Here is a 26,281-nt window from a genome sequence, read left to right as displayed (position 1 = left end):
GCACAGGGAAACTGTTTTTTTTTTTTAATCATGACAGGGCATTTTCCCACAGCTCTCTATGTGCCCATCTGCCTCCAGGGGTGGAAATGAGCCTTCAGGTGAGCTGTAGGTAAAAGTGTCCCCTTCAGTGGTACAAGAGCACAAGAGCATTCCAGTCTGTTGTATGGGGATGGAGCAGCTGTAAAATCACTCCCTGCTGATATGGAAATGAGGTTAGGAAGCTGTTGGGGTAGGTGAACTTCAAAATAGGTTTGCTTGAGGATCTTTGTTTGGCTTTTTTTCTTCTCGCCATAATAAAAATTGACTCCAGTAACTACTGCTGGCTGTCCATAAAACTTGTGCCAGAATATATTTCATGCTTTTCTGTTCCTACAGAAAGCTAATAATGCAGGGCATGTCCCACTAGAGGGAACATCTGTTTGGAGGGGGGGGGGGAAGGGAAAAAAAAGAAAGAGGAATGAAAGCAATCCACCTGGCTTTTGAAACATTTCAAGTCTGTCCGAAGGACTGCAGAGAATAATTATAGGTGCTGTACTTGTATACCAAAAATATCACTGGAGGAGCCTTGTTGACATTTAATCGTTCAGAACTGGAAGTCAAAATAGTAGTGGGCTTTTGTTTCAAGTGGTGCTGCTAAGAAAAATAGCTGAGGAGGTGAAAGCTTGACTTAGACCCTCTGGAGCCACGTTTCCTTTAGGAGGTGCACAGTGTTCTGGTGTGTTTTGAGTTTGCTTGATTCTCTCCTTTCTGAGGAGACACTTTGTATTCCCCACTGCTCAAGGCAGGAGGAGGAGAGGGGAAGAGCAAAGTGCTACTCCAAGTGTGCAGTAGTGCTAGTACTGGAGAGAGGAGCACCAGTGAAAACCAGAATGCTTCTCAGCATGTCTACAGCAAATACTGTTCACATTTGCACGCCCGTTAGGGCATGCTGGGGGTCTCTGCTCCCACACCTCCCCAAGTTAGCATCGGAATTTTACTGTGGAAAACAGGAGTGTAAACTGTTCTCTGCCATCTTGTCATGTTTGGTGACTGGGCTGCATGATTTTCATTTGCTGATATGTCTGATTTTTGTGTCTCCCACCTTCCTGCCCCAGGGCTGTGCATCCTGGAACTGGTATTACCCTTTCCACTACGCTCCCTTTGCCTCGGACTTCGAGGGCATTGCAGACATGCCTTCAGACTTTGAGAAGGGCTCCAAACCGGTAGGGCTCCTGATTTATCAGTTCATTCACTGCTGATTTGCCCTCTCATTCCAAGTGTCCCACACCTGCCTGTCTGTTCTCAACAGTTCAAGCCTCTTGAGCAGCTGATGGGAGTGTTCCCGGCCGCCAGTGGAAACTTCCTGCCGCCAACGTGGAGGAAACTCATGACAGACCCAGTGAGAATCCCTCTTGTATTCCTGTCTGGAAGCTCAGGTCATCTTGCACGGGTGTGAAGGAGACCTGCTGCTTCTCACTTCAGGCAGAGAAATGCTGCAGACTAGGAGGAAAGGTTTTGGAAGATTGAAATGGTTCTTCAAAATCCTTAAAAGTGATTTCTTGGAATTCCAGATGTCATTTCCCAGCTCTCTTACGTTCCAGATGGTTTAGTTTGTTCCAGAAATCTTCCAAAACTTAGTTGGGGACCAGATAACTTAACTTACCCTGATTAGCTCTCCTTCTTATCCTAATTTTTCTCTCCTCCTTAATTTCTTATTTTAAATCTCTGAGTAGTGCAAATGCCCATCCTCACTTTGTATTTAAATGGCTTTTAATGAAAGCTGTTTCTGTTATCAAAGACCTTTCTGTTTGGCACCACATGACATTCTGAACCCGTGTCAAAGTTGGCTTTAAGGGTGATTTTTGTTTTGCCAATTCCAGGAATCAAGCATCATTGACTTCTACCCTGAAGATTTTGCTATTGATTTGAATGGGAAGAAGTATGCTTGGCAAGGTGAAACTTCAGCTCTCCTTTTTTTAATTTTTAGACATTAGTCTTAAAAACCTGTAAAAACAGAAAGAAATTGGGAAATTATCTTAGTGAGAAAACACTGCACAAAGGTAACTTGTGTTACTTGTTGTAGGGACAAGTATTTTACAGCAGGTGTATTTTTGTAAAGAAATCAGTATGAAGAGCAAATTATGAATCAGTAACTGGTTTTGGATTGGCAATGATTATTGGTAATTTCAGCAGTCATTCTGGATTTGTTCTTTTGTCCTGAACTAGAGTAATCATTCTTCTCTTTTTATCAGCCTCAGTGTGTAATTGTCTTTTGTCTCCTTTGCATTTAATTAGTGGATCTTGTTCTGCACAATCAGTGGCTCATTAGTCCTGTGCCAAAAATACTTTGGGGAATATAGAAATATTTTGAAGTACACAAAGAATAGAAAAAGAGCTACAGCATTTATGCAACTTTTCCTTTCTTTGGAGAATGTTAATTTCCAAGATCTGCCAGATTCTGTGGCTGGGTGTAATTTACACTGCAATTAAAGTTTTAGGTTTTCAGTTTGAATGCAACAGGTTTTGTTTGAATAAAGCCACAGAAAGATCTGACTTCTGAAGCAAAAGTGTGATTCCTTCAGATTCACACTGTTCTGGCTGTTTCTTCACTAAGGAATCTTATCAGAGCTTGCCATGCTGGTGTCTGTTTTGGGGGGATGTTCTGGGTTTTTTCAACAAGTGGGAGGAAACACTGTTTTGGTTTTGCCAGGTGTGGCATTGTTGCCCTTTGTGGATGAGCGCCGCCTCAGAGCTGCCCTGGAGGAAGTGTACCCTGACCTCACACCTGAAGAGAGTAAGAATTGGGGTGGTGGGCTAAAGAATTGGGGTGGTGGGCTAAAGAATTGGGGTGTTTTCTTGACACCTATGAATTTCACTGTAAACTAATGTACAAGGTCTCCTAAATGTTTGGTTGGGTTGAGTTTATGACAGACTCTTTCTCGGGGTGCTGCTGGTATCAGAGTGATCCTGAGTGGATTTGTTTTGTAACACTTGTTCAGCTTATAAAGGCTGATGTTTGTTTCTCTGTTGTACAGAAATATCATCTGGTTCTTGTAGGTAAACTGTGGAGGTGTGTGGGATTTGTGTTTGTTTTTTATCAATTCTGTCTGTATCTGCAGTGCTACTCTATTCTAAATTCAGCATTTTTCCACTGAACACAAGATTCCCATTATTTTACTGCCTGCCAGCTGTCCTTGGGACCAGACACATCCTGCTCTCGGGGGACATTGTCTTTCCTATGTTCTCAGGGAACGTTCAGAGCTTTCTCCTAAATCACAGTGAAACTTGGCTTTTGTGGAGGTGTCACCAGGGGACAGCCTTGCTGGTTTGCTGCATTCCTTCCTTCCCTCTTTCCCCTGAACTCTTGCCCCATTCCCATCATTTCTCCAGGCAGGAGGAACAGCCTTGGCGGTGATGTTCTCTTTGTCGGGAAGCACCATCCACTCTGTGACTTCATCGTGGAGCAGTACAAGACCAAGAACACAGAGGTAGGTTGCACTTGTAGCTCAGGGAAAATGGTGAGATGGGAGGTCTAAAGTGCTGCAGCTGAAAACTTCCTCCCTAGGCAGTGGACATCCCACCGGAGCTGTGCCACGGCATCCAGGGAAAGCTCACCCTGAACGACAACGCCGTCCTGCCGGATCAGTGAGTGTGGCTTTTGGGGTGGGCTCTTGCTGCTAGAGGACCCCTCCTGCTCTTATGGCAGCAGAAGTGCTTTTGTGCCCACAAGGAGTAAATTAAAGCTCCAGACAAGGCTACATGTGTAGGTCTGAGGGTTCAGAGCAGGGCTGTGTTACCTCCAGCTCAGGGGAAATCCCCAGCAAGTGAAATTTGCATTCTATGGTCCTGGTTTTTTAACCTCTCAACTTGGCTTTTAAAGCAGCCTCAGATATCTTTAAAAGGCTCTAATGCATTTGTTTATTTGCTGAGGAACCCTTGTTTGTTTGTCATTTTGCCTGTGGAAGGCTGATTTTTATGTGCTTAGTTATTGTTTTGTGAGGAAACAAGGCCTGGATAATAAAAGTGGTAGTGCTCAGTGGCTTGGTTCAGCAGGGTCATGTTTTGGCTTCTCTGCTTTTGTGTGGATGTTAATGTGGGCTGATGTGACTTCCCATTAGTGCATATTGCCTAAAACCCCCAAAACTGTGCTTTTTATATGCTAATCTGCATTGCATCAGAGAAAAATCCAGGTAGTGATAGCTTAGATATATTTTGGCTTTGTCCATTTTGTCTGCAGCACTAAAATCAGGGCTGTTCCCAGCTACACATACTAAGAATATTTATACTTTTAGTTTTCTTGGGAGTGCATCCAGCCTGAGGAATGATCAGTGTAATTTTCACCTTGTAGGAGGGGAGGCACACTCATTTCTGAGTGTGCTCAGAGATACAAGCAGGTGTTCAGTGCCTTGTTTGCATTAAGTGCACAAACACTGGCTTGGTTGGACAGAAAATGTACCTCAGATCGCTCTAATAGACATTTCTCCATTCTTGTCATGATTGAGAAGAATGTCACCAAGTTAGAGTTGTTCTTGGAGACAACAGGAACAAGAAACCTCTTCCAGCCTTGCTTTCCCTAGACAGACCCTAAAGAATCCCCACACATCTGCTGCAAAAGAGGTGACATTAGGAAATAAGGATTCAGTCACTCCAGTGCTTAGAGAAGTACTTGGTTTAGGGGACAGGCAAGTTAACTTTGCAATGAATGCTTTGCAGGCTTAGTGGGCAGAGCAGCAGATGGTGAGAAATGTGTTTGGTGGTGTATTGACTGAGGTTGTTCTCTTCACCAGGGTGGTGCAGTCTCCTGTTCCCATGCTGCGGGATCTGACACAGAACTCTGCAGTCAGGTCAGTAAACTGTGGGCTTCCATGCAAGGGTGTGCAAAGTGCAGCACCCAAAACACTGAAAATCACTGTGATCTGTGTCATTTTTATCTCCAGAGAGGCACAGCTTGGTTCAACCAGAGCAACAGCTGTGCAGAGAAGTAATAAATGCTGAGTTACACTTTGTCAGGACGCTGTAGGAAGGTTGTCCTAAATGGACATGTAGCTCCTGTGAGTGGTGAGTTAAAGGAAGGGTTTGGCTTTTCCATCTGCCACTGTCAGGAGGTTGGAATTGTTCTGTGCTGCTCCCTGTTTCTCTGTCACGAGGGTTTTTCCTCCTGCCTTTGGAGGTGGTAAGTGCAGTCAGGGCATTGCTCTTCAGGCTGTGTCACTCAGGCTGAATTTTCCAGGGAACCATTATTCTCTTTCCTTGTTGCCTCGTTCTTTCGTGGTCCTGGAAAACATGAATTCCAGCTGGAAGAGCGAGATTATTCTGTTTATCTGTTTGCTTTTAGCTTTCTTGGTCATAAAGCAGTGACTGCTATTTCACTTTGTCTCCATTATGCAATGAACCTAATCCTCAAATACTTTCTTCTAGCATCTCATTCAAAGATCCACAATTTGCTGAAGACTTTGTTTTCAAGGCCACAGTGTTACCTGGGGCAAAGTAAGTGTCAGCTGTCAGCTTTCAAATAATTCAATTCTGATTTATCTTTCTGAGTATTTGCTCTGACAAGTACTTATGGAACTGTTCTTGTTGTTCAGGAAACCTGCTCCAGTTCTGAAGCCAGGAGACTGGGAAAAAACCAACAATGATGGCAGGCCTTGGAGACCACAGCTTGGCTTTAACAGGGACAGGAAACCAGTGCATTTGGACCAGTCAGCATTCAGAACCTTGGGGTAAGGCTGTGGGGTTACTGCTGTCTTGTTGGGGTGACTCTCCTCCCTTTCCCTTTCTAAATTAAAAAAAAATATAGGGATTGGGCATGGCATGTTCAAGCTTAGGTGCTGGTTTTCCATCTTGGACACCTCAGCATGTGATATTTAAATTCAATATTGCTGAAAACTGAACACTACAGAGATTTTGCAGTAATGCCTTGTTTGCTTTTTGATTTTTTTTCCCCTCCTAGGTAGTTCTAAGTCACTTTCCTGTTGTTTGGGTTTTTTAAAAACTTGTTTGGTGGATGCTTGCTTGTAGGTACAATGAGAATATTATGCACAAGTGATAATTAAGACTGCTAATGAAGACAGGAATGTATTTTAAGCTTTTATAAACAAGCTTTAAAAATTAAATGGGTTTCCATATTGGGGAGTGCAAGGAGCCATGCATTTATCAGAGCTAGAGAAGAGAATGTTTTAAAGGAGACTGGCAAATAAAGTTGGACTCTGGAGTGTCTCCTTGGGAAGAGAAAATACGTTCTTCATCTTATGGCTCTGGGGGAGCTGCAAGAAAGAAAAGCACTCCCTTTTAGGAAGGAAAAGCAGAGCTGTCCTGGGGCTGCACTTGAGAACTCTCTTGCATGTCACAGTCACAATAAAAAGCACAGCTGTGCCGTTGGAAACCTGAGCATTTCCCTGGGAGCAGCTCCCCAGACCCGCGTGTGTGTAGGAGGGATATGCCTGGGCCCTGATCCACCAGTGCATCCCTGGCTCAGAGGAAAGAGAGGGGGCTTGGGATGGGCTGGGAGGCAGCTGTGCTTAGAGATGGAGCTCAGCACATCATCCTGACCCGCTGCCTTGCCATTTCTTCCTGTAACAGGCACACAATGCCAAGGGACAGGGGCATGCCAGGGATGTACCCCAACGCTGTGCCACTCGGAGCCTATGGCAGCCCCTACGCCAGGCCCCTCATGGGCAGCCAGCAGCAGATCCCCAAACTGCTGTCAAGTAAGTGCCCTCTGCTTCCTGCTTCTCACAGCTGGGTTGGTCTAAACATCATCTCTCTTCATCTATTTCACTTATTTATCTGTGCTTAAATACGATCTGGAAAGAAGAATATGGGGTATGGGAAGGCAGAGCTACCAGATAGGCATCGCAAATTCGTCTCCAAAAAGAGAATATTTATGTGGTTTTGGGGAGGTTTTTGGGAGCCCAGCAGTCCCTGTGCTGCTGTTCCTGCTGAGTCCTGATATGCTGTGGGAAATGTTCCAATGTACTCTGTCTGTCCCACATCCCTGCACCTGATCCTGCCAATGAGGCACTCCCAAGCTCTCATCCTCATGGCACCTGAGCCCCTTGTGCTCAACAGGCAGTACTCTGCAGGCAGTGCCATAGACTGGTTCAAACTTAGGAGGCTTGGAGCCACTGCTAGAGGAGAAATCCCTGTCCATCTGTTGGCCTTGGAAAACTGTCTGATGGCTTTCTTTGATGCGGGCCTCCCTCCCCCTGGGAGCGCCACAGCCGTCCCTGGTCGCCGTTCTGCAGGTGTGCCTGGCAAACCTCAGAGCAATTGGTTGGGCTTTTCTTCCCTCCTCCCTGTGCTGCTTTATCCACGAGGCAGAGGTTGCTGTGCTGCTGTTGTGTGGAGCAGCAGGGAGAGGAGCCAGGTGGAGCTGCCTCGTGGAGGCTCCTTCACCACACAGGGTCGTGCACCAGCCGTGCTCTCCGGAGTCACTTCCTGGCACTCTGCTTTTGTGGGACACCGCAGTGCTGCATGCTGAAGTGTCCTCTGGCACTTCACTGGGAGGTGTTGTTCCTCCTCTTCTGCTAAGGCTGTCCTAGGAGATTAGACTCGAACTCTAATTAACTTCTCATTTGCACTGACTGCGGCGTCAAGTCTTTGCAATGGATTACGGCGGCGCTTGACTTAGAGTTTGGAGATTGTTTCTTTCAGTGCCTCGTTATTTGGGGCCTGAGGACAGCTCGTGTCCATCAGGAGGATGGATCAAACAGCCTGAGGGCCGTGTTGCTCCCTAGAACCATTCCCAAAACCCATCCTGCTCACTGGCTGCAGGGTCAGGCCCCAGCCTGGCCCACCTGGGACTGTCAATGCCAAGTGAACCACGTGTGCCTCAGCTCCTCTTCTACCAGGTAGAGTCAGACTTGCTTAAACCCTTGTTAGAAGAACACCTCCAGGTGGCATAGCCCTGGATTTCTGCTGGGATCAGCCTTTTGGATGTTCACCTGCCCAAAGATCATAACACATCCTGGATTATGGATTGTGTGGGTCTGGTGTCAAGCAGACCTGTGAAGATGAGGAGTGTCAGCAGCTCCCCAAACCCCACTGCAGTGAGGCTCTTGCTGAGTGGGAGCAGTGTGCCTGCACAGTGTGGTTGGGAATTCACGAGCACTTGGGCCAGTTCACCCCAACAACATTCTGCCTGGAGTCCCCAGAGGTGTTCCTAGGTCTGGCAGCACCACATCTTCTTCCCTTTTGCACTCACCTCTTCAGTCCCCAATGTCTTCATCAAAGCACTGGTACCTTCAGCTGGAAAATCACATCAGGAGAAATGGGAAGGCCTCTTGGATGGCACAAGGTTCTCTCCAGTGTCCAAGTTGTGTTCATCAGCTGTGCTGTTGTGAGAGAACTGCACTTGTGGTGTGGCTGGGCTGGGAAGCACCTGGAGCCCACACATCCCTGAAAAACCACAGCTGATGTGGTCAAATTCCCCACATTCAGTGGGACTGATGCAGAGCAACTTTGCACGTGGTGTGTGGTGTTTTCATTCACATGCTGCAGTAAAATCAGCCTCCAGAAGGGCGATGAGGTCAAGGCAGGAGCCAGCTCCTCCTCAAGAGCCTCAGGGGCTGGGGGTGTTCCTCACCAGTGCTCCCTGATTTGCCTTGGATGTGCCAATTTTCAGCTGATGAATAATTGTCTGTGCTGATAACTTGGGGAGTCAAGTGCAGGGTGGCAGCGCTCTGGGAATGGCAGGTTTGGCTCCTGCAGAGCAGGACATCTGATTTATGACTTGCGTGGCAGGCAGTAAACTTGTCAATTAGCTGCCTTGGAAAAGTGATTTTGATTAGTGCAATCAGTAAACACAAAATCTTCTCTTTGATTGCCACCCTGATTAGATAAATTGTTACTTGAGGAGCTGCTAGACAAGGCAGTTTCTTTGGCCTTATAGCTCTGGGAAATGCCTAAGTTTTGCAGCTTAAAGAAAATATTAATTGTCATTCCTTCTCTCATTTTGTACCTTTCTGAAGTGCAAGTCACTGCTCCAGACTCTCTCCTTCCAAGGTTATTCCATCAGCCATACAAATGAATAGGGAGGGCTTTAAATGTTTTTATGATGATTTCATTGAAGTCTTGCTTAAACTGAGCTGCAGAAAGGTGTGGTTACAGCAGGAGAGCTGGGTCCTTGCTCACATGGAGAGGAAGGGTCTGGAAACAAGGTGTTGCCTGTGTTTCTGTGCTGCTGCTGTCTGTGAACTTGAAAATTATAGAAACAGTCATTTTAGGATATTTTTGATTGAAAGTTGGACACTCAGGGGCTGTCCAAAACTTTTTAAAAATATTTTAAGCTCCAGTTGAAAAACTGCTCATTTTCCCCTAAAGCAGCACTGTGGATTCTGTTACCCTCCCCTTGTGTTCCAAAATAAGCAAGGTTTTGTGTGGGTTCAGCCTGTTCAGGCCTGGAGAAGCCCTTGAGGTTCCCAGGCTGATCAGCAGGGAAGTGCCACTTCCCTACCCTCAGTCCTGATCTGCTTCAGGCTGGAAATTGGCTGGAAAAGAGGAGCTGAGGAGCATCAGTTGGTAGCTGTGTGTGTGCCCGGGGGTGTAAAACCAGGCTGATATCCTGGTTGATGTAGTTGTGTGTATAGGTGTAAAGCTGAATAAATAACCCTGCATGGGGGATAAACGAAGAATTATGGGCTGGATTGGCTTTGCCCAGCAGGGCTCCCGGGAAGAGCAGAGCTGCTGGAGCTGTGAATTTATTTGGTGTTCTCTTGGCTGGGGCTGAGACAGACAATCCAGCCAGAGCTAGGAGAGAGGCACAGACTTATTTATTTTATGTTTCCCCCTTTCCAGGGAAGGCCAGGCTTCCATGTCCTGGCCCCTGGCAGCACGGCAGGGTGTCCGTGTGCCGGCCATTATCCAGCTGCTGGAACCAGCTGTTGGAATTAGGTCACACTTGAAGGCCATTAAAAGCCATCAAAGGTGTCAGTGAAACTGGAGCTTTTGATTGACGCTGGCCCCGAGTGCTGGGGGCTGCCTGGGTGCTATTGAGGAGCTGCTGCTTTTATCCTGTTTGCTGACCAGGTTATTTAGAAGGACAACAAGCGTTTAATTGCGGGCCCTGTTAAAGCAGCGTTGCTCCTGCCTCGCCTTTGTGCAGGGCTGGTTTGGGTGGCACAAACAATGGGTGAGTGGGTGGTCTCCTGCACGCCAGCACTGGGGCTCTGGCCAAGGTTTTACCCAAAAAGGCTTAATTCAGTCTGATTCCATTATCTGAGACATCATTAATAGGTTTTTATTAGTGTATTATCACTGCCCGCAGTAACTTTTAAATGTACCTTTAGTATCTTTAGTGATGATGTATTTATATTTTGCTTTAATGAATGCTTTATCCTTTGCATCCTAAATATAACTGTATTTACCTAAACGTGAATAAAACAGAATCATCCACTTTGTTCCATGCTCTGGCCATTGTTTTAGTTGCCTTTAAGGAATAACTTAGCCCAGTCAGAGGGAAACTGGCCCATATTTTGACTTTGACATCTTTGTTGGTCACAAACATGGTGTGTTGTGGTAACACAGTGGTGGGTGTGTATTTTTTGCATAGTAATGAAGGTACTGGTTAGATGTATGAATATTGAACTGAGTTGTTAGGGTGACAGATGAGGTTTTTGCATCTTCAAAAATTCAAGAGGAGACACCTGCGAAGCATCTGAGCACTAACCAACGCCAGCTCTAGCACTTAAAATTCATAACTCTCTGTTATGAAGCTTATTGGATGTGCTAGAGCCAAAAAAGTTGCTTTTTCTCTGTTGGCAGCAGGACTCTGTCCAAGCCAGCAGCAGGAAGCCATGACTTGGAGTGTGTTTGTGGCACATCCAGCCTGAGCTTTCCTGTCTGGCTGGCTTCTCCAAAGCATCTCTGGGGCATGCAGAGGAGTGAGCATGGCTCGTGAGTTGTACTTGCTCTCTCTTATTTTGCCATCTCGTTCTGCCCTCCAGATCTTCGGCCCCAGGAGTCCTGGAGAGGTCCCACACCCTTGTTCCAGCAGACACCTCAAAGGTAAGGCAGGAGGGATGTGAAACGTTCCCAGGAGGGTGGACTGGGCTCTGCCAGCCTTCCCTATGTTTGGTTTTCCCTGCTCTGTTTGCAGTATTGTAGTTTAAAATTGTGGAAATGATGCTGTACAGCAGGTTTTTTGAGTTAATTAATGTCCATGATTTATTGATGTTTTGAGAGCCCACTACGTGGTGTTCATCCTTTAAAAGGCTCGAGTACTTTGTATTAAAAAAAAGGAGGGAAAAACACTTTCCATTAAAACTCAGGCTTCAAAATTAACTTTACTGTTGGTGCTTTGGTACTGTTCTTGGTTCTTTGGCCTTTATCTTATTGAAGCTTTTGAGATACTATGAAATTGAACACAGAGAGCTTAAAACTGCATTAGATTTTGGACAGGCTAAACAAATTTCTTTTTAGGAGGGCTGTGGAGCTTAATGAGGCATAACTAATGGTGTTCCACTTTTATCATTCCTGTGCCACAGCCGCAGCATTAGCACAGACCAGCCATTGATTCTTGCTACAAACCTCTTGAAGTCCTAATCAGCTTCTTTGGTACAAGTTTTTCAGGCCTGACAAGCCCATTGTAGGGCAGTGTCACTGTAGGTCAGTAGTTATTAGTTGCCACTGAAAACAGTTTCTTTAACTACTTAAGGCTGAACTGAATTAAATGCAGAAGGGACTCAGGGAAGGATTATGGAATCTGCAGCCCAATAAGTGCCATCGAATAGAAGGAATGTGACATGGTTTGATAATCAGGGATGTTTTACATGCATCCCCTCATTGATGGCTTGTGTGTCCTCCGGTGGGGTGGGCTCAATAAACCCAGGCTACCTGTGTCAGCTATGAATAATGACATTTATTTATGTTTATGGAGGAGGGAGAGAAGTTTCTGCTCCAACACCCAGATTTTTTTCCCCTGGGTTTATTTGCAAATGTTTCACCATTGAAAATATGGGCTTTGGGGGAATTTATTGAGCTCTCCACAGTCACTTTCCATGGCAACCATTTTGATCCCCACTGAAGTAAGCCTGGCTCCCTTGTCCTGTGCCTCATCTGTGTGGAATATTGTAAGGCAAGATTCATTCATAATGCAAACTTTAATACTGCTTGGGCCATGGGAGTTGCCACTCCCACCCCTTAATTAAATCCAATTTATATACTTTTATTTGTGAAGGACTGCTGCAGGTCTGTCACTTGTCACTGCCTTCCCTTTGTTACGCTGTGCAGGGTTTATGAAAAGCTCTGCCAGCACTGAGGATAAGTAGTTTTGCCATGTTCTTGGAAGGTTTTGGATTTGGGGAGCAGATCAAACATGCTTAGAGCTGATGTTTATTTGCTGTACAGAGGCAAGCACAGAGACTTAAGCAGAAGGTTAAACACGGAGACACTTGGTACAGGAAAAAGCATCTGAACCTGTTGCAGGCATTTTGAGTTTCCTTTTCTTTCCCTGGGTACTGCTGGTTTCCCAATCTCCTGCCCCTCTTGCTGCTGCAGCTCTCCAGGAGCAATAGGTGCCCTGGGGGAGGGCAGCCAGGGATTTCTGCTCAGGGAGGGAAGGAAGAAGCTGAGGGAGAGGCCAGCCCTGCTCCAGCCCCGTGGGATGGAGTGGGTGGGCAGGAGGCTGGGATATCCTGGATTCACCACTCTGAGTAAGGGATAAGCAAGGAGCCCTGTCCCTGCCAGGTGTGCTAGTTCAGGGATGGAATGATGCAGCAGGGGCTAAGCTGGCTCTTCCTTCCCAGGCCTGGGGGGAAAAACCAGGAGTGTAAAGCTGCTTCTCCATAATCCACCTATTCCTGTCTCCTGTGCAGGATTTCTTGCTTTTAAACCTAGTGGTGCACCAGGGTGTGCAGCAGGGAAAGTGAATTTTGTGGTCCCTCTCCCCTGTCCTGACATTCCTGGGCACTGCAGACGTCCTTTCCAGGCTCTTGGGCCAGTCCAGAGTTTATAGAGAGAGATTTGCTACCTGGCTGATGGAAATGTGTCATCTGGTTGAACAAATCATTTTTGCTTAACCTATTCATACAAATAATTTCCAAGTGGCTGGGTGTGAAGACAGGAATGTTTTCCTGCATAAATTCTCCTGAATTTAGCTGACCTGGCTGAATGTGTTGGAGTTGATGTAACTCTGGATAGTGCCTGTGTGAGCTCCTGGGTGTTCCAAGTGGCGCAGTTCTTTTTTTGGTTACAGCTTTGCTGTGTACAGATCTCCACCCTCAGGTGATTTAGGTCACCAACCAGTGCCCCAACAAAGCAGTGATGTTAGTGGTGCTGTGTTTAATTTGTTAAATATCTCAGCTTTTCACTCAATAGCACGTAAAAAGTTTAAACTCTGTGCCAAATAAAAATTAATGTCAAAAGAAATTTGTGTCAAACTTCCCTATTCCAGGCATGGAGCAAGAGCTGGCCTGTGAGCCTCAGTCATATTTATCACCAGCACTTGTAGAGGCAAAATGAGTGTTAATGAAAGCCCCAGAGCTGGGGCTCTATAGGTAATTCTCTGCAGCTTTCCTTATGGCTGAGCAGTGTATTTTTCCTGGAGAGTCTGCTGTTTTCTAGGACTCACAAGGGGAAAAAACATAGTACTCAAAATACTAAATCAAAAGAAGCTGTAATGAACAAAGGATGAACTTAGAATGTTGAGTTTGAGAGTTTAGTCCCCACAAAGGTAAAGTGCTCTTAGCTTTAACTACAGCATGGCTCCTTCTGAGGAGTGGTGTGTAGTGCACCAGGTAAACCTGGGATGATGTGCAGTGCACCAGGTAAATCTGGGATGCAGAGCCTCTGCTCTCACCATCCCCAACCTGGGATGCAGAGCTTCTGCTGTCCCCATCCCAAACCTGGGATGCAGAGCCTCTGCTCTCTGCTGTCCCCATCCCAAACCTGGGATGCAGAGCCTCTGTTCTGATCCCAAACCTGGGATGCAGAGCCTCTGCTCTCTCCTATCCCCATCTCCCTCCAGGCTGGCCCTGCTCTGCTCAGCCAAGTCCCTCTTCAGCAGGGGTCAGGAAGGATTAACTGTCTCCACTCTCCATGTTTTTCCCTCACAACATCATATTGTCCTGCAGGACCCACCTGCTCTGAATCCTTTAAGGAATTTTCCCTCAGCCGTGCTCAGCTGTAACAACCAGATCACGGCTGTAGCATTTCCCTAAATATTTTGAATCAAACAATATTGGACGTGTTCTACCTGTTGCTTTCTAATTATCATGTCAGAATGGGTACTTGAAGGAAATGAAAACATTTCTTGCTGTGGGTAATCCGGGATGGCAAACTGGGCCATAATGGATGTGGGATCTGCGTTCCCATCTAAACTGTACACCAAATGTCAGTCAGCCCGTGCCAATTAGTGCTTATGTTGCTAGGTCACCGTGGTCAATTGAAAACGGCATCAATAGAACTTGAAAAGGTTTCTTCCCGATCAGACCTCCTGACATATTGAGCAGAATAATGGATGGGAAAAAGCAGCCAAGGCCCCTACCCTAGATTCCGAATGCTCGCCGTAAGAATTCATTTGCAACCTGCAATTAACTGGGAAGAATGGGCTTCCAGAAAGAGTCTGGGCGTTCAAAGAAAGCCCCTGGCTCCCGTGTGGCACATGTTTACTCCTGGGGTGCTGGGGAGCCTTTGGGATCGGCAAATCTGCTCCTGCAATAAAAGGTGCACGGGAGCCTTCCAGGGAATTGGAAAAATCTGCTGCGTGCCGCTGAGTTTGCCGCTCGTGGCAGCGCGGCTTCCAAGCTGTGCCGAAGGAAGAGCTCGGCAAAGCGGCCTTTAGGGAGGATTTGGGAAGATATTCCCTGCTCCTGGTTTCTCACTAGCACTTGGCTGTCCATGCTCGGCTCAGAGACAAAGCCAGGAGTGGGTCTGTGCTGTGGGACGCTCTGCAGGAGCCCGGTTCCCACTGCAGTGTTCTCTCCTTGCGCAGAACCGCCGGAGCCGCTCCTCTCCTCGCCTGGAACCGCGTGATGCAGTCCCCAAACCAGTTCCAGCCAGCTCAGTACCAGGGGCTGGGGCCCTTGGGATACCCCCAGAGACCCGAGGACCGCATGGACAGGGGCAGACAGGTAGGAAAGCGGGGCCCCACGTGGTGCGCCGTGCTCCCCTCCCAGCCGAGGCGTCCCCCTCCTGGGGCTGTGGAGGGGGAGTGTGGCATGGGCAGGCATTGCTGAGCTGGATTTAGTGTCACTGTGTCACCAGGCACAGGTGGGTGACTGCCCAGCCTTGGCCAGCCCCTCTGGATGTGCTCCTGACACAAGGCCCCTGCTGGGACTGCACCCTCCGTGACATGGTCACTCTCCTCCTGCAGCCTGAGGCAAGCATTCCCACCAGTCTTCCTCTTCCACAAGGAAATCTGCCCACTGGACCTTTTGTCCAGCATGTTTGAAAAGTAGATTCTTACAGCTTCCTGAATTTCTTATTGGCTTTCTCTGAGCTGAAAAACTGCTTAATGCAAATGTTGGGTTCTCCTAGCCAGAGGAATAAACGTGGAAATAGCTCTCTGCAGTTAAAAGGAAACAAGCAATTGTGAGGGGAGAACTTCATCCAAAATTGCAGGTGACTTGGTCAGCAGTTCACGAAAATGCCACAGAGTGAAAATGCTGCTTGAAAGTAGCAGGTGACTCTGCTTGGGGAATTTTTTGGGGGGTGTGATCCCAGTAAAACATGATCTGCGATGCCGTTGTACCAGAACTCTGGGTGTTCACACTGCTAAACACTCATTTTAAATAAATTTTGGATATCTAGGCTGAACTCCTAGTTCTGCTGCTGTCTGTGGAAGTCAGAACTGTGGGAAGGCTAGTGACCAGTCCCAGGGAGGAGGAGGAGGAGGCAGCCCCATTGCCCTGTCCTTTATGTGGAAATTAAGGCACAAACTGTTGGAAATGTGCCTTCTGCTGGGGCCCGATTCAGCTCAGGACAAGTCACATTTTAGTCACTCCTAGTTTCAATTTTCTTCCTCCCAGCCTGCTCACCTGCCCAGTCCCCAGATGTGTGTTACATGGCACAGCACCAGTACAAACCCTGCCAGCACTGGTTGGGACTGGAGGCAGAACTCAACAACATAGGTCATAATCACAGGGAAATAATGGGGCCTGAACCTTGACCCAACCCGTGGAGCTCTAAAATACATTTAAAATTTGGATGAGGTACGTTGATAGGATCAGATTTAAAAAAATCTTTCAGTTTGTGCCACACAGGTTTACCCAAAACCCCAGAGCCAGAGGAATAAATCCCTGATTGCACTAATCCATAGCAGGGGCTGCTGTGCTCCCAGGGAAAAATCAGGGGAGGATCTTTTGTGCTGCTGGAGTCTGGGCAGGGTTTAATTAGTCTGGGAAATGGACTCCTGAAAAAGTCTGTCTGCCATGGCACACCCTGCTCTGCCCTTCATCCCGGGCAGGATGCACCTGCTAAAGGAATCTGTGCTGGGGGCACTTCATTCCCAGCCTTAAATTGTGGTGCCCAACAGCTGGAATTGTGAAAGGGAGCAGGAATGGTTTCCCAGCAGGGTTTGCAGTGGGGGCCCAGGGAGGGTATCCCTGTTAATTCCCACTTTGGAGCCCTGTGGACATCCACAGCCTGGGTAAAGGTGTGGTCTTGCCCAGAACAGAATTCCCCCGGTGCTGGCATGGACCCACCTGTGGGTGCAGGAAACCTTTAACCCAGCAGTGACAACCCTTTTTTTATTTTTATTCACGTACATGATGAGTTCATGATTAAGCACAAATCTTCTAGCTCCAATGAATTTGCTTCCTTAAAAAATTTCCCTTGCACTTGTGCTGCAACTGTTTATCTGCTTTTAATTTTCTTTTTTTTTTTTTTTTTTTTTTGCTTTTTTTCTCGTTATTTTTAAATGAACTTTCAGATGTCATTATTTCTTCGAGGCTGGAGTGAAATGAGAAAGTACCTGAAAGGGTTTAGGGTGCCAGCCTAATCATTGAATCCGGCCTTGCTGCCTGAAAATTTCAAAGCTTTAAAGCCTTGAAAAGGGATTCAAGTGGAAGTGGTGACACGTAGCAGCATAAATAATTATCTTTGGGCCCTTTCACCTCTGAATTCTTTTTTTACAGCGTACAGAACATGGTCTGAAGAGGTTAATAAACGCGCTGCCGCAGAGTGCTTACAAAATTAATGCAGCTGCCATGGATCTGGGGGGCTCCCTGGGAGTGGGGCTTTGCTGCCTTCCAGCTCTCCCAGAGAAGCAAAGAATGAGCTTGCTGGGGTGGTGCAGGTGTTGGGCAGTTTTATTCCAGCCCGGAGCAGCACACAACGGAGTGTCCACATCCGTGGCTGCTGCAGCACTCCCGGGCCACCGCTTTGTCCTTCCCTGCTGATGGTTTGGAAGGGTTTTTTTAGGGATGTAGCCAATTTGTTTCTTTTTTTAATTGAGTTCACCAAGCCTGCAAACAAACCTTCCCGCACAGGCGGGCTGCAGGAGCCTCCCTGGCAGGTCTGCTTGCTGGCTCGGTGGTTTCTGTGGTTATCCCAGCTGCCGTGGGCTGTGGTGAAGAGAGATTTCTCTTCTAAATGAAGGAAGCCCCTTTTTCCTTCCACACCCAAAATCCCTGAGTAAAGAGGACACCAAGCCTGTAGCTGGTGTTGGTACATCACCTTTAATGAACTTGCTGTTCTCTGCAATGTACCAGGTTTGGAAATCATTTTAAATGCTTCAGGGGGGCTCTGTGTAATTTTCCAACAGATTTTTCCCCTGGATACTTGATGTGCCAAATGCCTAAATTTAACTACAAATATACATCTAATTTGGAGTCACTTCCAAAGGGGGATTTGGATCTCTTTGACCTCTTATTAAAACGAACGAGTGCTGGAAATGCCTCTTCTACAACAAATGCAGCTTTCATTTTTCCTTAAAATTCTTTTGTGTGAAAACGCTGAGTGTGAGCTGCCACACGTCCCTGCCTCCAACATTTGTCCCTTTGCAGCAGGGCACAGCAGAGGTGTCACAGGTGGGAAGTCCCTTGCCCATGGTGCTGACTGGGGGTGGATTTATTTGGGATTCCAAAGCCAGTGCTGCGCAGCTCCGCTCTGCACCAGGCGCTCCAGCCCCAGCCCGTGTTTTTGGGAGACTCCCCAGCCGAATGAGGGATGCTCAGCCCTGCCCCTGGCACCTCTCTGTGCAGAGGATGTTTTGTCCCCGTTCCCTATGGCGCCTCGAGCTCACCCCACTTGTTTACTTGTGCTGCTAATCCCAAAAATAAATGCTTGCTTTTGTTTGTTTGTTTGCAGGCGTACGGCCCCGGGAGGCCCTACCCGCTCCCACCTCCCGCAGGAAGGTACAGCTGGAATTAGCTCCTGCCTCCTGGGGTTTTTTTTAAACATGGAAAACGTCCGGGTTTTTTGCTTTTGTTCTTTTTATTATTTGTGGGGAGAGGGAAAGAAAAAAAAAATGAAGTTGTTAAGCACCAGCCCTGCAGTTTTTAAACGGATGCCTGTTTTAAATGTGCACATTTCTTACGGACCTGATGATGATTTTTTGGGAGGGACTGGAAAGAGCGGATTGCCGTCGGACGAGGTGGGAGTGCTGCATTGTCCTCCTTACATATCCAAGCTGGGCCGAGCACTGCCCACCACTCTGAACTCCAAACATCCTCTACTCCACACACAAGAGCCTGAAAACAGACAAGGAGTTGGAAAGAATGCCCAGAAATGGGATTTTATGGACTCTCGGGGCAGACCCAGCAGGCAGCCGGCGGCACTGAAAGACACAGCACTCTCTGCTCCTTGGCAGATGCTTCCTTCAGTTTCTCGGACTCTGAAGTAAAACATTTCAACTTTTTGGATGTGTGCCTGTTTCTGGCGTGGGTTTTGTCATGGCATAACCAGGCAGGGGCCATGGGTTTGTCTGTTTGATACCTAATTTAAAACGGCTGCGAAGGGCAGGAATTCCATTCGTTTTTAGCACTCTTTCTAGGGATTTTCTGTGTGAGTGTACCAAATCAGTAAATATTTTTATTTGCTTTATAAAGTGGCTTTTGAAATTCTGAGCAGTGGCATGTGGTTAATTTCCAGCCCCCTCCACTGTCTGTTTGTATCTTTTACCTGTGTGCACACATTCCTGTTGATTTATTGAAAAATAATTCCACCCAATCTCTAGCATTTAAAATCTTTGTTTAATAAAAAAAAAAAAAAAAAAGAAAATGAGGAGAGCATCTAATTCAGCTTTCCCTTTGGATTTTTCCATTAAATCCAGGTATTGTGTAAATCAGTAAACTTCCCAGCCCCACTCTTGCCCCGATTCCTTGGAGCTCCCTTCTTTCCAAACATCCAGGTTTTAATCACCAGCAACTGGGGGAAAAGCCCTGACAGTCCCATTTAACTTGGAAGGAAGAAATCAACCTGGATTCATTATTTTCAAGTGATGGAAGGTGGAGCAGAATCCCTCATTGTGATGCAGCATTCCCGGGGCTGGGAGCCGCCAGCCCTCCCCAGGGCCTTCTCCTACAGCTGGGAAAAGATTGGGTGCTCAAAAAGAGCCATTTTGCTTTTCCAGCAGGACAAAACCAGCTCTGAGGGTGAGTTTTCATGGGAATGGGCTGGAGGAAGGAGTGGGGTGGGTCGCCTATGTTCCAAAGGTGGATGGACCTGCTTGCTGGTGGCTTTCTCCCTTGCTCCCATTTTTTGGGGCACAAAAAGTCTGGGTAAACATCTGGGGGGCTGCTGTGGGAAAGGCTCATCCCTGCTGGCTTCACTTTGCCCAACCCTTCACCCCCTTGCAGTGTGATCCCAAGTGGAACCAGCCTGGGCCCTGGGAGCTGCGTTGCCCATTCGGAGCCTTGGAGCTCTGCTCAGAGCAGCGTGCTGGCCTGGGGCTTCCTTTTTTTGGCTTTGATGCAGGACCTGGCTGGGCAGCACCACCCTTCCAGGGGCTCTGCTGCAGTTGCCTGTGCCCCCAGCTGCTGAGGAGCCTGGGGGTCACCCTGGGACAGCATCCCTGTGGAGCTCCTCAGGCTTCTTTGCTGACGGGTAACAATTTTTTTGTGCCAGGCTGGAGCTGAGCCCGATATATCCCCTTGGATTTAACAGAGTTTGAGGGGGAAGCCACTCACCAGGCTGGGCTCAGTCCCACCCCAGACACTCTGGGCCATTTCCCGTGGGAGCCAGCAGGGAGAAATTCTCCCTCACGGAAAGGGAAGGGAGCCGGGGTGGAAGGGGGTCTCTTTCCAGAAGAACGGTGGAGATTCCCTTCCCTTCCAGGCTCCCGCATGGGGCTTGGGGAGGGGGTGTGGGTCTGTGGTCTTGCAGAGGCCAAAATCCCGATTTTTCATCTCAGAATCGTTCCTTCATGGCACAGCCAGGAGTGGAGCGGCCCCCGGTGCTTCCCGGGGCTGGGGTTCAGCGGGTCCCCCAAAAATAAGGGAGCCTGGCAGAGGTGGGAGGGGCGCAGAATTAAATCCTTGGCAGCCGACAGAGAGGCAGAAAAAAGTGGATTTTGAGGTTGTCCTTCAGTCCGTACACCGAGAAAGAAGCAGCCGAGTCGTGAGAACAAGGCTTCCTTTATTGTTTAAAATAAAATTAAAATAAAAAATAAAAGAAAGAAAAATTGCCGGAAAGTCCCGAGGAGCGTTTCCCGACGTGCGGGATTTCCTCGGAAAGCGGCGCGGGGATAAACTCCGCGCATCCTCCGGCCCCGGCTGCTGCGGGGTCCGATCCCGGCGGGAAGCGGGGTCCAGCCCCGGGAATCCCCGGGCTCTCCGTCACCTCCGCAGGGCTCTGAGCTCGTCGGGAGCTGAGCCAAGGGCCGGGGGCTTGAGGCGGCTCCGCGGGACGCGCGCCCCGTCCACGCACGGGCATTCATTAACTGCGCGGTATTTAATAACAATAACGAGAAAAACGGGGTTTTCCCCTTAAATCCGAGCACCGGCGCTGCAGGGCTCTCCTGCCACGGCTCCCGCCTCAACTGAGCTGCGACCCAATTTACCTCGGACGGAGATAAGAACGGAATGGCACTCCGGGGCACCCCCACGAAATAAATTCGGCCGAGATGAGCTGCGCCTCGGAGGGTTTATTGTGGCGCTCCGCGGGGCTGTCGCGGTACGCGCCGGGGCTCCCGGGCTGCGCTGCCGCCGGGGCGAGGGGCCGGGCCGGAGCGGAGCCCCGCGCTGCCCCGGCTGCCCCCGCCCCGTCGGGAGGAGCTCTCGGCGGCCGGGACACGGAGGCGCGGACACGCGTGCATGCCAACACTCACACACATCCACACGGACTCACACTCACGCAAGCACTCGGCGCTGCCGTCGGGGCCGTTTGTCCAAAAACAGGAGAGACTTAAAAAAAACTGGAAGGGTGGCCGGGAGGGGACTGAAAGTGGGACGGCCGTCGGCGATCCCCGCGGGCACCGGGCAGGGCGGAGCGTCCGGTGCCGGACGAGCGGGGCAGTCGGGGGAACACACACGGGACGCACCGATTACCACGTCCTGCCGTAGAGCAGGTTGGGGCTGACCATGCCGCCGTTGTAGTCGACGCTGGCCGAGTCCAGGGGGGCCAGGGGAGCCACGGGGCCGTGCAGCGCCGGCGGGCTGGGCGACAGCTCTTCCAGGTCGGCCGCCTGCCCCAGCGAGCCGGGGTGCGGGTGCGCGGCGGGCGCGGCGGCGGCGGGGGCCGCGGGGGCGGCCGGCCCGGGGCCCGGGGTTGCGTTGCCCGGCGGCGGGCAGGGTTTGCCGTCCTTCACCAGCACCGGCACGGCCACGCGGCGCGGCGAGGGCTGCTGGCACAGGCCTCCGCTGCCACCGCCGCCGCCGCCGCCGCCGGGGTGCAACTGCTGGGCGGCCGCCTTGTCCTTGGCCTGGCGCTTCATCTTGTAGCGGTGGTTCTGGAACCAGATCTTCACCTGCGTGGGGGTCAGGTGGATCAGGCTGGCCAGGTGCTCCCGCTCCGGCGCCGACAGGTACTTCTGCTGCTTGAAGCGCCGCTCCAGCTCGTAGACCTGCGCCTGGGAGAAGAGCACCCTCCTCTTCCTCCGCGGCGCCGCATGCAGCGGCACGATGGCCTTGGCGCCCTCGGCGATGCCGCTCAGGCCGCCCATGCCGGCCACGTTCATCCCCGCCGACGGGCCCATGAACCTGGAGACTGAGCGGGACGGCCTGCTCAACGCCCGCCCCGTCGGGGCCGCGGCTCCCCCCGCGCCCGGCCGCCCCCCTCCTCCTCCGCCGCGCCCTCCGCGCCCGCACTTACTGCTGGAGTAGCGGGGGTCGCCGCCGGGCCCGTACCAGCCGCCGCCCGCCGCCGCGCCGCCCCGCATCCCCTCGGGGTAGGCGGGCAGCTCGCCCACGTTGCCCAGCCCGCCGTTGCAGTAGCCCCCGACGGCTCCGTGCGGGAACTGCGAAACGCCGTGGGGCATGTGATAGGCGGCCGTGCCCGCGGGGACGTGCTGCGGCACGGCGGCGGCGGGAGGCACGGACGCCTGGCGGTACGGCCCGAGGGGCGCGCCCAGCCCGCCCGCCCCGTCCATGCCGCCGAACTTCTTGTAGCTCTCCTCCATCGGGCTGAGGATGTCGGTGACCGAGAAGGGCGTCGTGTGCTTGGGGCTCAGCGACATGGCGCGGCGGGGCGGGACGCGACGGGGCGGGCCGGGCCGGGCCGGGCCGGGCGCTGCCGCCGGCACCGGCGAGCCGTCCGCGGCGGCGGCCACCAGCCCCGGGCGCCGGTAGCTCGCCGGTTCTTTTAGCCCGGCGCCGGGTTTACGCCAGACGCGGGGGGGCGGAGCGGCGGCGGGCGGCCCCGGCCCCTCCCCGCCTCCCGCCGGCCCCCGGCCCCGGCCCCCTCCTCCCGGCCATTGTCCTGCGCCCGCCCGACGGCTCTTAAGCCCGGCCACGCCGGGGCAGCGCCGGAGCGGCTCCGAGCGGCCCCGTCCCCGCCGCCCTCGCCCGTAAGTACATGCCCGTTCCCCCGATCCCCTCTCCACCGTGCGCGGCCACCCCCGGGCAGAACATCCCGGAGCGGCGCGGCTCCCGCCCGGCCCCGACGGCAGCACCGGGCAGCCCTGTCCCCTCTCCCGGCCGGGTCCCGGCGCTGCACGGCAACGGCCCGGCCCTGGTCCCGGCCCCTCGGAGCCGCTGCCGCGGGGTGCGAGGCCAGTGGGGACCCCCGCGGCACCGGAGCCCCTTCAGGGCTGATGCTTCGTTTGCGGTTGCGTTTTCGGGTTTTTTTCGGTCGTTCTTCGTTTGTTCGTTGGTTTCGGCGCAACGAAAGGCTGCCCGGGGCAGCCCGAGCCCACGGGCGGAGGCCGGACCGGCTGCGGAACTCGCTCCCCCGCCCCGGGAAGCGCCTGCGGGGCTCCTGCCCCGGCACCCCGCGCCCGTCGGGGCCGCTCCCGGGGCCGCTCCCGAGGCTGAGCGGGGTCTATGCCGGGCTCAGAGGCCGGGGCTCAGCCAGACCCCGCGGCCGAAGCTGTGCCCCGCTCCCCCGGGCCAGGCACCGCCGCGACGGGGCGGGCGGAGCCGTGCGCGGGGAGATGCGCTGGGTGCGATCCCGGCCGCGCCCGGCCGTGCGCGGGGAACCGCGGGGCTGCGCCTTCCCCAGAAATTGATAAAACTCGGTGTGTTCAGTGAGCAACCTCCCCCCAGAGCGGCACCGGTTCCCGAGGTGCTGCCGGTGTTCGCGCACGGATTCCCTCCCCTCTGCGGGGACTGAGGCCGGTTTTGGGCAGCCAGGGGTATCCCACACCCTCTAGGCTGGACCCTTCCCTTCTCAAACCGCATCTTTTCCTGATCTTTTTGGAGGCAAGGCACCTGCAGGTCTGTGGTGATTGTTAAAAATAAAAGATCGCTGCGAGCACAATTTTACATTTTAAACTTTGTGCTCCACGCTGAAACTCTGAGACCCCGGCGAGGGTCAGGAGTTAAACAGGTCCCGAATCTCCGCGCACTGCCGTCCAAATCCCGCCTTCCCGACACTTCTGTTCAGTTGCAATCTTCCCACCATTCGGGCAGAATTCCGGGCACCTTCATCCTTTTTTTCTCCTGTACCTCTCTTCCCCTCCCCTGCTAAAAAAAAAAAAAAAAAAAGAAAGAAAGAAAAAAAAAAAAAAAAAAAGCAAAAGCCTCTCTACATCCTTGATCCTTGTGGGAGCAGCACAGGCGCTGCCCCACGGTGGGACACTGCTGTCCCTCAGGGTAACCCAAGGCGGGACACAGCTCTGTCCCTGGGGTCGGGCCCCCAGCACAGCCCCTGGTGCCCACCAGTGTCACCAGTGGTACCAGTGAACTGCTGAACCATGTCTGAGCCCAGCTCTTCCTTCATCAGAGTCTTCCTCCAAAGACTGATAATTTTACTTTATTATTTTATTTTACTTCATTATTTTATTTTACTTTTTTTATTTTACTTTTTTTTTTTTTTTACTTTTTTTATTTTACTTTTTTATTTCACTTTACTTTATTTTATTTTATTTTGGTACCTGTAGTTTTCCATCCCTCCTGGAGCAGGTCCTCTCCTTTTCTGGGGCTCACACTCCAGGAAGGAGCTGCTGAAACCTCTCTGGACACAGAGGTACCCATGTGCTGTTGGGGCAGGGAGCAGCTTGGCAAAGCAGGAACCCTGCCCTGGGGATGGATGGATGGATGGATGGATGGATGGATGGATGGATGGATGGATGGATGGATGGATGGATGGATGGATGGATGGATGGATGGATGGATGGATGAGAGGCAGAGCGTGGTGTCCCTGCTTCCTGCTGGGAAAGGAGAGGCTGCTCCTGGTGCTGTAGGGGTGATTCCCTGCAAGCCACTTGGGCAGTTTGGGATCTCCCCGAGGCCTCAGTGCTGCTTTGGGGTCAAACCAGACAGAATAAGGTGAAGGGCTGGGAGGGACCGGTCCTGTTTGTGTCAGACTGGCCCTGTAAGCCGGGATTTTGGGACGTGGCACCAGCGAGGTGGTTTGTAGGGATTCAGAGGATAGGTGTGTCACCAGCCCCTGCTCACACACCAGGACCCTGGACTGAGCCCCTGAGGCACAGGGAGAAAAATCCAGCCAGGCTGTCCCAGGACAGCAGCCCAGGAAGGGTGAGCTGGGGGAAAAAGGGATCCTGAACACCACGGCTGTCCCCAAATCTGCTGCTGGAGCTGGGATGAGGAGCCATGAGGAGCTTCCTTGGTGGCAGGGCTGGGACAGGTCCCTGGGGCACAGCAGGGGCTGACCCGGGCCCTGCTCCACCGGGACACCCCTGACCCTTATCCCGGGGGCAGAGGCATCGCTGCATCCCCTGAGGGAGCCCAGGGAGAAGCACAGCCCAGGGGGAGCTGGTAGAAACGCAGCCAGCAAAACGCCTCGTGGCCATTTTGCACTGAAAACACCCCAGAATTTTCCCCACATCAGTAGCATGATGTTTGGGGTAAAAAGCATCACATCATTTCGGTGGTGGGTGTAAAGAAAATCCTCTTGATGTGGCAAATGTCTCACAAAAAAGCAACCCACTAACCTTGAAATCTTTCTCGCTTATAGAGCGTGTTTTTCTAACCTAACCCTCCATCACCTGGAGGTTCCACACAAAACAGGACTTTTTCCTTCCTTACCCTGGGAGAATCAAGCTGCAGATTCCAAGTGAAGTAGTTTAAAAGCAAATTAAAAAAAAAAAAAAAAACCAAAAAAAAAAACCACAAAGAAAGCAAAAACAAATAAAACCAAAACAAAAAAGGGAAAAACCAAAACAAACAAACAAAAACCCCCAAAAACCAAAACAGCAACAGAAAAAAGAAAAAAACCAACCCCAAACACATAGGAAATGCAACAGCAAAAAGCCAAGAAGCCAAACTCTTGGGTTTTAATTTTTGGGAGTGATTTTCTCCTCTCCCTGATTACCCCCCTTTTGCCGAAGGTCGCCCGGATCCCGGGCTGTGCAGATGTTATTTCCAGGAGTGCAGATGTTATTTCCCAGCCCGGCTTGTCTCCCGGATAATAATGACACATTCGGGGCTCATTTCCACACATAAGTTGTCCTTTGCTGTGCGAGCCCGTGCCTGTCACAGCGGAGGTGTTGACCTCGGCGAGCCACAATTGACACGGAGATGGAGGCTGATTTTTGGGGGGGCGTTTTTCAATAATCCAGTATAAATGCTAATTTATTTCTCGGCCCGAAAGCGATGGTTTCCTCTCAATAATCAGCGGTGGCCTCTTTCTGCACGGTGACAGCGCTGTGGTGGCAGTTTGCCTTGATTCAGCTCTCACCAATAATTTGCGGAGATTAAAAGGGTCTCGGAAACGGAGGCTTAAGGAATTGCTTTCTAAAGACGTGGCGAGATTGGAAAAGGAACCCGGGGTTTCCAGCGCACTCTAAAACCATTTCCACGTAAAC

At 50.9% G+C, this 26,281-nt stretch overlaps 2 protein-coding genes across 2 annotated transcripts in view; one reads left to right on the top strand and one right to left on the bottom strand.

The window, feature by feature from the left end:
* The window catches only part of XRN2 (5'-3' exoribonuclease 2), a 32,723-nt gene extending 13,740 nt beyond the window's left edge, over window positions 1-18,983 (top strand). Inside the window, exons 18-30 of the mRNA XM_059840629.1 lie at window positions 1,095-1,202; window positions 1,289-1,378; window positions 1,860-1,932; window positions 2,690-2,773; window positions 3,370-3,467; window positions 3,545-3,624; window positions 4,767-4,823; window positions 5,398-5,466; window positions 5,565-5,699; window positions 6,559-6,686; window positions 10,923-10,983; window positions 14,909-15,047; window positions 18,226-18,983. Of these exons, the coding sequence (XP_059696612.1) occupies window positions 1,095-1,202; window positions 1,289-1,378; window positions 1,860-1,932; window positions 2,690-2,773; window positions 3,370-3,467; window positions 3,545-3,624; window positions 4,767-4,823; window positions 5,398-5,466; window positions 5,565-5,699; window positions 6,559-6,686; window positions 10,923-10,983; window positions 14,909-15,047; window positions 18,226-18,288 (1,185 nt within the window). The 3' untranslated portion in view covers window positions 18,289-18,983. The remainder of the gene's footprint in view (window positions 1-1,094; window positions 1,203-1,288; window positions 1,379-1,859; window positions 1,933-2,689; window positions 2,774-3,369; window positions 3,468-3,544; window positions 3,625-4,766; window positions 4,824-5,397; window positions 5,467-5,564; window positions 5,700-6,558; window positions 6,687-10,922; window positions 10,984-14,908; window positions 15,048-18,225) is intronic.
* A 2,417-nt stretch (window positions 18,984-21,400) lies between these two features.
* NKX2-4 (NK2 homeobox 4) lies at window positions 21,401-22,534 on the bottom strand. Its single transcript, XM_059843334.1, has 2 exons — window positions 22,168-22,534; window positions 21,401-22,062 (listed from the first exon to the last, which is right to left on the bottom strand). The coding sequence occupies exons 1-2, from the start codon at window positions 22,529-22,531 to the stop codon at window positions 21,401-21,403; spliced, it is 1,026 nt and encodes a 341-aa protein (XP_059699317.1). The 5' UTR covers window positions 22,532-22,534.
* Between the last annotated feature and the right edge of the window lie 3,747 nt (window positions 22,535-26,281).

Source organism: Haemorhous mexicanus, chromosome 3 (assembly GCF_027477595.1).
Source record: "Haemorhous mexicanus isolate bHaeMex1 chromosome 3, bHaeMex1.pri, whole genome shotgun sequence".
In the NCBI taxonomy this organism is placed as follows: domain Eukaryota; kingdom Metazoa; phylum Chordata; class Aves; order Passeriformes; family Fringillidae; genus Haemorhous; species Haemorhous mexicanus.
This window is presented reverse-complemented; position numbering and strand designations above follow the sequence as displayed.